At 42.4% G+C, this 13,340-nt stretch overlaps 1 protein-coding gene across 1 annotated transcript; it reads right to left on the reverse strand.

Annotated features, from left to right (window-relative positions):
• Positions 1–200: 200 nt before the first annotated feature.
• nim1ka (NIM1 serine/threonine protein kinase a) lies at positions 201–7,369 on the reverse strand (the record flags this gene model as incomplete). The annotated part of the gene is made up of 5 exons (XM_079516173.1): positions 201–1,063; positions 2,486–2,632; positions 2,952–3,073; positions 6,128–6,240; positions 7,068–7,369. 5 exons carry the CDS (start codon positions 7,367–7,369, stop codon positions 305–307), a joined length of 1,443 nt encoding a protein of 480 aa, XP_079372299.1. The 3' UTR covers positions 201–304.
• Between the last annotated feature and the right edge of the window lie 5,971 nt (positions 7,370–13,340).

Genomic DNA, 13,340 nt, shown 5'->3' on the forward strand with positions numbered 1-13,340 from the left:
GGTTTACATGCTTTGCCTGAGTCATCTAATGGACACAACAGCTCAATGTATACAATTCATGACTATCAAAATGATTGCAAGTGCATCTCCATGTCAAACGCAGAGACAATTCTACAGTTAACTGTGGGCAGCAGCATTCTCACAGAGACTGCTTTCATTTAATAGTAAAATACATTGTACACTGCACATACCACAAAAGATTTAAAAAGCATTTAGTCATTAATGGAATATGGGTCTTTCTGCGCAACCGCCATTTGGACTGCAAAACGTATTTTCATCTAAATGGGCCAGCTTTAGCCATTTGTCACAGAATGACGCAGAGCTTCGAGGTGTGCCGCAAACTACGGTATACCTTTAGACGTTCCTTTTTAGTGGTCACAGTTGTCCCTACCATATGCGTGACCACAGGCATGCTCTCTACTGCCCTTCTCTTGTGAGCGCGGTGCATCAGGATCCTGTACACTCCGGTGATTGAGCTCCGACAGTCTTTACCTTGGTTGTTGAGGATGTGTTCTGACGTGATGCCCAGCGTCTGCAATGCTGAGTTGACCTCCATGTCGTCCTCCTCCAACTCGGCCTGAGAGCTCTCCGCCAGGTAGGAAGGGTCCAGTTTAAAGGGCTCCATGGCTTTGGGAAAGTCCACGGGAAGCAGCCAATCGCAGCCCATCATCTGCTCCACGCTGCAGCGGTCTGATGGCTGCGGCTGGAGGATGCCCCTTATCAGCCGTTGGCATGGCTCTGGCACCCAGGAGGGCAGAAAGAAGGCCCCCTCCAGGATGCATCGCTTCAGCTTGGCCACGGTGTCCGCCCGGAAGGGCATGGTGCCGGTCACCATGAAGAACAGCATCACCCCCAGAGCCCAGATGTCCACAAAGATGCCCAGGTAATGCTCGTCTCGGAAGAGCTCTGGGGCGGCATACGGCGGGGAGCCACAGAAGGTGTTGAGGGTCTCATCGCGCTGACTGAGCGTGCTGAAGCCAAAGTCTCCCACCTTAACGCAGGTGCTGCAGGTGTAGAAGACGTTCTCTGCCTTCAGGTCACGGTGGATGATGTTGTTGTCATGCTGGGGAAGAGCAATATAAGAAACATCCAGGTTTCAGTCTTAGCTTTAGCCTCTTGTGACTATCAGGTAAATCAGACAACTGGCATGAAACAGATATTCAGAATGAATGGCAGTATACATTTGCGTCTAGGTTATGAACATGTCACTCCCTGCAAGCAGCTTAAAGTCCAGGGGAAATATAGAATAAGATTCTACAGGTGTATGCCAGTTATCTGTATGCCTTCCTTGTTTGCTTTTTTATTCTATAGATATATTCTATTTTAAAGTCAAGTTGCACATCTGGGGGGCACAGAGATATTCCCCTGTATACAGTATGTGATCAGATTTTACTGAGAGCCTGTCATCGTGCAACCTCCAGCTTTTCACCAGAGGAGAAAAACTGAATTTATTTATATTTTATCCATATAGAGAGATGACTTCCACACACCCGGTAGACAATTTGGAGCAGGTGCGATGGTGACGAGGCATACAACGTAGGAGAAAGGAGGGACACCCGCACACCACCACTTGTCAGGTTCAAGAGCATTTATTTTAAAGAGCAGAGAGCAACGTTTTGGTCTTGCAACCTTCCTCAGGCTCTTCACATACTAGAGCATGTCTGAAATAAATATCAGAGCTGAAATTGACGAGGTAAATATGAAATAAATGCTTAAACATGTAGCTAGGTGTAATGTTAGAGTCCACAGAAGTGAACCTTTCAAGCCTGTTTTCTCAACTCGCTGTTTTCTGCAAGACATTCATTACTCTATAAGCCACATCTCCAAAACGGGTGGGTCAAACTGAACAACCAATATGTAAATTTGAAGCTATGATTCCCTGCTTTCATATGACATGAAAAAACGAAAATTCAGAAAAATCCATTGGCAGTCCCTCAGTCAAATTTGGCCACATATGTAGACTGGCACTCGCAAGGCTGTTGTCAATAACCCTGGCAACAAGGGGAAGGCTGGACACTTCATGTGGGTCACGTCAATGAGGATGTGACTAGCTTTTCATGTTTTCGGCATGGTGTGTTTGGTGTTTCTATTCAGATGTTAATTGATGTGTTAGTTGATGTGCATTAGACCACCTACATTCTGGAGGATAAAACATAATACATATTCATAGATCCTGGGATAATAAATTAACAAAGGTAGAGCAATAATATATCAAAGCTCAGGTCTGCAAAAATGTCTGTGGGGTGGGCAACAGGAAGCAAACAGCTTGAGGTAGCCAACAAGTTGTCTTTTATCTAAAGCTCTGGGGTCTGATTAATAGATTATTAAATCCCTCCCATGGCCTTACCTCTGCTGTGAAAATGTCCAATGTTGTCAAGTTGTAAAGCTGCTTTATAGATTTTTTTGTACATTGTACATTCATTGAAGTTTTTTCTAAGGATTTAAAGTACACATGGATGAAACAAAATGTGGCGCAGCAGCTGACCATGTGCTTGACAGCAGAGAGGATCTGAGAGAAGACGATCTTGCAGTCAATGTCAGAGAGTTTCCCCTCTGTAGTGATCTTGGTGTAGAGCTCACCACCGCCTGCATATTCCATTACCAGGTGTAAACGTGACAGTGTTTCCACCACCTGGGAAGGAAGCAAGGGAACATGTTTAATGATCGGAACATCAGAATCAACCATTAAGTGATACAAGATCATCATGAAAGCCCTGACAACACATACATTTCACACATAACAACATAACATAACATCAGCAGAATTTGGGTTGTGTGTGTATAACCTGTGTATGTGTTTCTCTGTGCCTATTAATGTGTGTGTGTGTGTGTGTGTGTGTGTGTGTGTGTGTGTGTGTGTGTGTGTGTGTGTGTGTGTGTGTGTGTGTGTGTGTGTGTGTGTGTGTGTGTGTGTGTGTGTGTGTGTGTGTGTGTGTGTGTGCGAGTGTAACCTCATAGAGGCGTATAATGTTGGGATGGTGCAGTGTCTCCATGCTGGAGATCTCTCTGGACAGCAGCCTCTGGGTCTTCTGATCCAGCTTGGTCTTGTCCAGGATCTTTATGGCCACTTTATCTGGGGACGGAGAGAGAGGACACCAAGGTCAATGGTCATGGACACACAGCAACGTCAAATTACCATTGGACTGAGTCACAAGGTTGACTCGAGAGTCAAGACAGCGTTGTCAGGTAAAATGTACCCACTTGAAGCCTTTTGTTTGTGAATGAATGTTATTTTGACCAATATCATTTGGTCTGGTTCAACCATTACTGGTTGACAGGTGGTACTCACTGAGGGTCAGAAGGTCACAATTCAACTTCTCCCCTGAGCATGAGCTATTAGTTCAGTGATAAAATCATAGCACTAGCAGAAAGGACCAGGGTTTGAATCCGGGATCTGGATGGGACATGAAAGTTACATAGTGTAGCTTTAAGCCCTTTTGTAGTACCGCACATGGAAATAGATAGCTTTGTGAGCTTCTTGATCTACTGTTTTCGCTAAAAAGAACAATTTAGGAACATTTAGAAAAATGTGAAAATGTCTGTGTACAAGCTCTACAAGCTCACATGCGATTGCGATGCAAGTTTCGCTTTAAAAAAAAATACGGTAAATAAATACAAATAAAGGTAAATAACAATTTAGAAATAATTTGAAAATTTGCCCAAAAATAGGAATGCCAGGATTTTAATATTATTAATAAATTCAGATTGTGTATGTATACTTTAGTTTGTTTGATTTCGTTTTTTATTAATTTTATTCGCTGCATATATTTCATTATACAACTTTAACAGGCCTGAGGACATGAGGCATGCAGCATTTTCATTTATTCAGCACTTCAAAATAATTTCTTCATCCAGTTCTCTGGAGTAAACACATCATTGTCCCTGAGGCGACCAGGCCTGACACTGCGGCCTGGATAATTTGATTGAGGATAAGCTGTCCTCAGAAACTAATTTCTTGATTATGTTCTTTCAAAGGGTCCATTCTCAGTATTATTCGCATTTCAATTGGAACATTGCTTTTGCGTAAAGTTGTTAAATTGTAATCATTTCAAGGCTGAGCACAATAAATTGTAGGTAAATTGAGAATCAAGACTGAACACAAAAGGGTTGCTTGGCACCTGGAATTAATGTAAACCCATCCACTTTAAAATGCATGACTGACCTTGATGTGACTGCTTTAAAGTTTAAAGGACAGGTAGCGAGATGCTTTAAAGTCTTTGTAGATCAAAACACCTTATGAATGTCAACTTCAATGAAACTGGTTTCAAAACGTATCGCTTTAAATGATTGCTACAGAGGAATAAAAGAGAAAAGATCATGAGAGGTAAAAAGCTGTTGAGATATCTAATTGTGCTCTTGCATGTATTATTAACATGGGCATTAGGCTCCCTTTCAGCTCCACCACAGCTTTCAGTGGCAGCATTCAAAATGCACCCAAGCTCATATTGTTTATGGAAGGCCAAGCGAGACAACACACATGCGCACAAGCCCGTAGATCTGTGTCTATACACGAAGACGTGTGCATGCATGTAAGCTCACACATGCACAGACATACCGTATACTGGGAAGTGGGGACACATAATATGTGTCCCCACTTCCCAGTATCGATGCATGTGTATCGCACCCACGCACGCACGCACGCACGCACGCACGCACGCACGCACGCACGCACGCACGCACGCAGGCAGGCAGGCAGGCACACACACACACACACACACACACACACACACACACACACACACACACACACACACACACACACACCTAGCTCTCTCTCACCTCTCTCTCTCTCATTCTATATAGTTCGCTCTCCTCCTTTGATGAGGCATGCAGCAATTTTAGCCGTCGCTACGGAAACCGGAGATCTCTAATCAATCCATCTGTTCAAGGGCAGTAGACAATCTGTCTCTTTGAGGCTGAATCAGCCCCCTGGCCCAGGCCCACACTGCTTATTAGTACACTCACTGCTATATCAGGACGTACAGTAATTGTTTGCACTGCCCATTGATGAAAAAAGCGCATCGGTCAAACTCAAATTAAATTAAATTACTTTAATGTGAGAATCAGTCAGAGAAGAGAAAACAAATGGGGGGAGGGGGAGATCCTGACAATATTTATTATTTTCAGGAGGAATGTGTGTCATAATGACCACTATTCAATAAGACTCAGTATCTTAGCCACTTAAACCCCTGGCATCACTATTCTGGGAGGGAACATTATAATTGGCAAACATTCGGGAGAAAACAGACATACATTTGGCAAACATCTACAAGCTAACAATGCGTTTCAGTGGGACATGGGTGTGTATGTTTGTGCATTGTGAGATTCATAATAATTTCCAAGTCTTCGCTCAGAGAAATGGGAGCTATAAATATTCATAGCCGTGCATAATCGTCATGCCAACTCACACATATTGACACCTTTTCTCTAGTGCCAGTTACACAATGATTGTAAACCAGAATCAGGCGAACGTTGAAAGGGAAAAATTATCAACCACATGCAAGTACTTTCGTCTAATTGAGAAGGATACAAGACCAAGTGCCTTCCCTTACACACTGACGTTAGATCAGATGGATAGACTGCTCGCCATCATTTGAATTACGTGAACCAGTACAGATTTCTTTCATAAGAAAAAGGTTACAGCTCGCAGCACATTTCAGTGACGACAACGAGGAATGGTATATACGCAGTTACTTGCTCAACTGTGCAACATATTCAACCAGCTCAATTAACTCAATTTGTCAGGGTAGAATGGCAACTGTGTGAATGTATGTTGACACTTGCAGATAAAGTGGCTGCAATCAAAGCCAAACTTCGGGATATTTTACATATTCCAAACATTAGCGGGGATTTTGGGAGAGACTGAGAACGTACATCTCCCAATTGCATAAATGAAGAATAGAACAAACAAGTGAAATTATTTTCATTACAAGGTACACCGATTCCCAGTTACAAAATATAGTCAAAAGAATAGAGGAGCAAAGGAAAAAGTCACATACTGTAACAGGAAAACAATATTAAATATCCCCATGCAAATATAAAGAGATTTTATTATATTTTATTTTTAGTTGAGCATGTGGTCCTGATGTTAAACATTGCATTTCATCAATGTAATGTCGTTTCTTGCCTTTGGTGAGTGCATGAATTCCCAGTTTGACATGGGAGAAGTTGCCACAGCCGATCTCCCCTCGCACCTTGTAGAAGCCGATTCTTCTGCCCACCGTTAGCTCACGGACCACCCTGTCAATGGCATAAAATAAATACCATCTGTAGAAAGCCAGTGTAAAGCTAATTTCAATAGATACATTTATAATATTAATCATGACATTTTCTTAATTGTAATGTAATTGTTAGGCATTGTTATGATAATTGTTGGTTAAATAAAAACATAGGCGGGCAGTATGTTGTGTGCGGACATTCCCTTCTTGTTCATTATTTCTGATTATATCCCATTTATATCAACCAAACTAAATTAATGTATAACAGTTGATATATATATAGCCTATTTTTATTTTGCACAACACCATTGTAGTTGACAAAGTATAAAATAGAGAGCTTAACCACATGAACACTAGTGTTCCTGTTCTGGGGGCAAACATTCACCGAAAATAGTAGATCTGCAAGATCACAGCTTGTCGATGAGCTATTGTCAGCGAAGAAACTTGATGTAGTCCTGGGGGATCTCAGTCAACTAAGACTAAGTATAGAGGATTTAGCTGATAAGTAATAAGTCAGACTAATCGAGTCAATAAGGGGAAACAATCATTCGATTTTTTTTGCATTGATTCGTTGCTGTATGGTAGAGTATGTTAATACAATAACACTAGCACATGTGCAGTGGTTGGAGGTGGTCTCCCTACTCTTCCATTGAGAAATGTAGACCCTAGTGAAGGGTATAGGACACCTACTGGTGGACAACTAGTGCTGCCTGAAGCTCATAGAACAATATCTCCCCTGAAGTAAGCATGCCCAATTACAAGGGCACTTGCAAAATTTCGTCTCTCATGTGGGAGACACAGGTTCGAATCTCAGAGTAAAACATGGATCACAGATGTAGCTCAACCCACCTCTCGTCCTGGCACATGTCCAGGTTTAGCCTCTCCAGTGGAGTGAGTTGGCGGGTCGATGCTCCTTCATCGTCTGTGTTGATATCTGAACTGTCCTGGCGACTCCAGCGGCTGTACCTCTGGCCACCAGTTCCCCCGGCCGTGCCTCCAAGTGAACCCCGGACAGAATCCACAGTTCCCACTCCTGAAACTGACTGTGAACCAGTCATGCCTGCTGCTGTTGCTGCTGCTGCCCCTAACCCCCTGGAGCCTGCTGTCCCTACCCCAGCAGGGATACTTCCAGAGGGGCAGACAGCAGTCATCCTGCGAAGGATGCCCAGCGTGGAACAGGGCTTATCTCATGGCTGGGATCGGTGGAACGCCTGCGGATTTTCAGAAACAATTATAATTTAAGGACTTGGCAGAGGCTCCCTATCCAGAGTGACAAAGTGCTAGGAAGGAATAAGTGCCATCATGTACATTAGTCAAACAACAGCAGGGCAAGTTGCAGAGGAATTACAGTGCTAGGACAACAAGTAATATTCTAAAAAGTAACAAGTAAGCAACATACCAAGCATTTATTTAAATAGAAAGAATATAAATGTTGCAAATAGTGGATTGAAAAAGAAGAAGAAGGAAAAAAAATGTAAGTTTCCTTTATTTGAATTTTATTTCATGACATCCTTTTTGGAGCTGTGCAGACTTCTCTGATGTACAGTGATTGGCATGTGCCTGAATGTGCTCTAGACATGGTCTTTCAAGTCTGCTTCCTTGAACAGGTTTACTTGACAGCGAAGGCAAAGCAAATAACAAATGAACAAAGCTAATACATGCTTTAGCACTACAATTGTACTCAACTGTGACACAAAATATTATGGAGGCATTAGGGTTTCTGTTCATATAGACATTATGTTGTGCATGTATGTACAGAACTGTAACACATACTGTAGGCTATGTGGTGTCACTTGTGAGATTATTAATAGCTAATTTAGCCCAAATGTACTCATCGACTATTACAACTTTTTACAAGTACAACATGGACAGAGTCAGAGTGCCAGACTTACCTTCAGTTGTAATAGCCATTCAGCATGTAAATCTATTCATTTTCCTCCTCCGAGTTGTATATCTGTTTAGGTCAATGAATGAGCAACTGATAGATCCAATCCAAACAGAAACAGAGGGAAACTTCAAATGGGGCGAACCTCCAACCTTAAACCACCCAGTGTCCTTCTTGCCATATAAGTCAAGGGCAGTTTGTTGTCTGATGATTGAAGCAGAAGTGTTGATGCCTTGGAAGCAACGCGGCCAGCTTCAACGTCATTCTTTCCACCATCATAAAGGGGAACAGCCAGGAGATGGAAACGTATGCTGAGAGGCTCAGCGTCATCTGTTGAGCCCTCACATCAGAGCTCCGCAGGGCTTTGATAGGCTCGTTGAGACTCCGGGGTATTAATAGGCCACAGGTTGAGAGGGAAAGGGTGGGGGGAACACAGGAGGAGGACGAGGTCGGATGGAGTGGCTAGGGTGGGGGGGACACAGGAGGAGGAAGAGGTCGGATGGAGTGTGGCTAGGGTGCAGCCACGGGGCCTTAAAGGGTGGGGGGGACACGGGAGGAGGACGAGGTCGGATGGAGTGTGGCTAGGGTGCAGCCACGGGGCGTTTAGTGGGACAGCCTGAAACAAAGCACACGGTAAAGCACAAGATGAAATGTGTTATTTAATCAAGCGTGAGAAACTGAAGTAGCACAAAGAAGCAGACCTAAGTTTCAGATCTGAGATTACATAAATCAGATCAGTTCCAAATATTCACTGGCATATCATGAGACAACACACTACCCTGCACAGCAATATACTTGAATTACACTTTACAGATGGAGTGCCATGATTTTTTCTGCTCTAGCATGATCATCAGGTATTCTTATTATATCAAAAAAGTGTACAGTATTGCCTTTGCGGATGCATGCGTGCGTACTCTGCGTACATGTGTATGCTGGTGCTAACGCCTATAATTATGACAATTGAATGCTGCAAAGGAACAGAGTTCTTCTAACAATGTCCTCAGCAAGGAAAAAAGGCTTTAACCTTATTGCAATGTAGCTTACTTAACACTGCATGTATAACTCAGCAGAACTACTGTGAGGTCAATCCGCATTTCACTGAAATATGTAATGGCTTCACTGACCATACTGTTCTGTCAGAACAAAAAAGTTAATTATGCAATTGATCGATTGAATCATTGCAAACATTCATAAACTTTGTCTAAGGGATTTATGTTGAATCAATTTGGGAAGATGTTACAGCATTGAATTCAGGCACATAAATTGACAGTGCAGGTATAAGTAAGCAGTAAAAACACTAATCTCTCAAGAAAGATCAGCAGAAACTGTCAGCACCACTGCCCTAAATATGTAGTGTTATTGTTAGTAGGAATAAACACAGAAGCACCCAGGAGGAAGTGGACTAAGAAAGGGGAGGGGCCAAACTGAGTTCCTGTTTCTACATATAAAATCACACCTGTGTGAAGTGAGGGGCGCTCTTATCATCATGACGTGACATGTCTATTTGCTCTAATTGTCTATTGCTTCATTGTTAATTTGTGTGGGACAATACCCATTTGCTCACAATGTTTGTTTGTGTTAGGACAAAAATCTACTATAGCTGAATATAGGAGGGGCTAGCACCCCTTAAAAATGAGGTGGTGCCCCCATAGTCAAAATAAAGGAAAGGAAAAAGGAAAAAAAATATTTCTCCCCATTTTAAGGGGCGCTAGCCCCTTCTATAAACAGCTTTTGTCCCCACATGTCTCAAGATTTGCCATTGACCACGGTAAGAGAATTCCGGTCAAATGTCGGCTAAATTTTGTTCCCGCCCGTCTCAAGTTTTGCCATTGACGATGAACGGAGAAATAACGTCAGAATTCTGCTTTTTATGATGTAAATTAAACATCAAAACATTAAACGCCATTGACATTGAAGGGAAAATGTACTTCATATGTAAACGAGCAAATCAGTTAACCAATCACAGGCAACAGGCATTCTGATTGGCCAGTATGAGATGATGCATGATGATGTACGATGACAAGAGCACCCCTCATTTCACACAGGTGTGATTTTTTTTAAACCAATTGGGTTCCCAGATTGATAAAGCACTAACTGAGCATAATACCACTGTGCTCTCTCGCTACACTCATTGTCATTGTTAATACGTAATCCTCAACTAGAATAAAGGCACACAAACATGCTTGTTCAGTGTCCATCACCAAGCAACCAGGTGGAATGTTAAACCAGCGGATCCTAAACATAAACCTATCAGGAGAATTGACAATTCTATAGGCCCACCCTAGAGATACGCTAAGCCCCTGTATATCCAGTGATCAATGTCTAGCTTTGCAATTCACTGATCACACTATTTAATAGGGTGGGTAGGCTACAGTATAATAATATTTGAAATACATTTAGGGCTCCATCTTGCGCCACCCTTATCCCTTATCCCTAAACGTATTTGCCATGTTTTACTATTTTGAAAAACACATAATAGTTAAACTAGCCGATCTACATCGAGACATTGTGAGCTTGTAGATCGACTATTTTAACTATTTTAAAAGGTTTTTTAAAATAGTAAAACATGGCAAATTAGTTTAGGGATAAGGGTTAAGGGGTGCCGTGAGATATAGCCCTTTAGTTTATATTCACTGTCACACAGTTCACACAGACTGCCCTCCTTTAAAAAATAACTGCCATTTTACTTTAAAACATTTAATAAAGGGTGAATGCATAGTACAAAATGTGTCCGCTTTTAAAAGGCACAGGTCAGTGTGTTCTTTTCATTAGTATATATTTTTGTAAGTTGCGAACAGTTTTTTTTAGAGAAATGTGCATGGTCGCTTTTTATCAGCCGACAAATGATGATACATTGTGTGTTCCCAGCCCTCCAGGTCTTCAAAAAGTCCTGAAGTCTGAAGAATGCTTGTTAAGCTTCATCCAGACAGACAGAGTTCCTGTACGAGGTTGTAATACATGCCAGCACGTATCACTGTCGTCTGTGGAGGATGACAAAATACAAATGAATGCAAAGTCCAAGCTGAGAGTCTTGTGTGAACAATGTTATGGAAACAAAATGGAGGTAGAAAAGTGGAGGTTTAGGTTTGGGAGACAGGCAGCAGTTTGGTGATCTGGGCTTGAGGAAATGAGTGCAGCTAGGCCACTTATATAGCCTCCCACACCTGTGCGTGGCCAGGGAACAACCTGCCATTCAATCAGGCTTGATTGGATTGATTTGGTGTCGGTGCCTCTCCATGAGCCTTTTGACACAGGTTGTATGCATTTGTCATGATCAGTAGAATAACGCAAAAACATTGACATTTTTGCAAAAAAGCAAAATAAAAAACACTAAACAGCTACCCATCAAACCAAAACCCGCTGCTAATGGTTACATCAAAGAAAGGTTTCATTTATATTGAGTAGGTTAACACGTATATAACTTAATATAATACCACTTAAAGTCAAAGATGGAGCCTGTGTATCATAACCTATGCACTCATCATCACATGATGAATATACTGTCCTTTACTCTTTTCATGCACTCACATAAAAGACGAATGCGCAGAGCTGTGTATCTTTGTGCTATAGTGGAGGTCTCTAGCAAATCCTTTCCCCTGTGATCAATGCTTAGATATTCATGGCAGAAAGGAACAGGAAGCTATGAAGGTGTTTGAAGGATGTTGGAACAGCAGAGGACTCACAAAAGCAAAGGACTTTGATACAGCCCGGCGGGCCCCAGACGCTCTCAATGGGTCTCATTTATCAATATCTTTGTAAAAATGTTTGAAAATGCATCAATGGATACGATTCATACGAACTAACAAATTCCACTGTTATGCTATCAGACACAATATGTGTTCATATCCCTTCACATATATGAATAGGCCTACTAATAAATCATAAATGAAAAGCGAGTACAAATAATTTTAGATTAGCATAAGTTGGTGTCATTAAAATACCATAAGAACCTTGGAATTCCTTTGTTGTCAATGTAATGAGGAAAAACAAGTTTGACATCCAAACGTCCTCTTGTCTCTTAAACATCTGCATATGGATGTGGAAAAATGCTTTGTAAAGTTGTGAAACCATTCATTCATTAATTTGTGAAAATGCAATGCAATGCAACACGATATGTGAAGACCAACAAACTCACATATGGCTTAATTTGGTGGGCACGGTGGCAACAGGGCGAGCAGGGTACATCGCAGGCACATGGAAGGACAGAAATCAGCTAGTCATGATGGAGGTGCGGGCAGGTATTGAGGAGTCTAAAGAGTTAAGTCTTAAAAAGACAAAAGAGTGGCTGCACACACTGATAGCCAAAGTGCCGATTATTTATTAGGATGCAGAGTAAAAACCAACGTTTCGGCAGTACAACTGCCTTCTTCAGGGTATGAGGTATTAGGTATTGAGGAGTAACAGACCAGTAGGGAGCATGGACAAGGCGGGAGGGTGTGCTGAACAGGAAGATGTCCTGGTCTGAGATGTGGCAGGCAGAACACCACACCAGCAAATCATGGTCATGGTTCAAGTTGTTTGATGTCCTTTATATCCCAAGAGTGACTCTCCAACATGTTCTCTGTGCCCCAGAAAAAGTTCACTCTAGTATAACATATCCAAAGAAGCTGCCTGGTAACCCTGCGGGAGGGCCACTGCTGTTGGCAGAATGAATAGGTGATCAATTGACAGACAGTAAACGAAGCCTTCTCCAAAGCAGTGGCCAAGAACAGCGACAATAAGCAACTGTGAATGTGTTAAGAGCAACATAGCCGTTGTCAGGGCTGGAGAGCAGCCGCAGTCACAGTCAAAGCTAGCAGCCGGCCTTCTCACCTCAGCGTCGGACTGGGAGCTGCGACGTGGGAATGCAACGCAACTTACTTGAGGCCAGATGTTGAGCTACTCAAAGAACTGACAGTTCCCTAGGAAGATCATATGGAGGAGCTGGCAGCATGCTACTTGACATCACGGAGGCTGCAGAGCAGTGGCGTGCACAGATAGACACTAGGCGGTGCTAGAGCACCACCTGCCCTTGCCCTCTGGACAGCAATGTGACCTTTTTTTCGTACAGTGTAGCCTACAGTATGTGCACCATGGTGACATTGATCAATTCTTGATTCAAAAAAGCTTTGTTCTAATATATTATTAATGCCCCAAAATCTATAAATCTCACACAATTAAGGCAACCAGCCGGTTCCACGCACTGCACAAGGTGCCCTTTTTTCACTTGAGCACCTGCCCCTCTAAATGTGAGAAGG

Source organism: Electrona antarctica, assembly GCF_951216825.1.
Source record: "Electrona antarctica genome assembly, chromosome: 12".
NCBI lineage: Eukaryota > Metazoa > Chordata > Actinopteri > Myctophiformes > Myctophidae > Electrona > Electrona antarctica.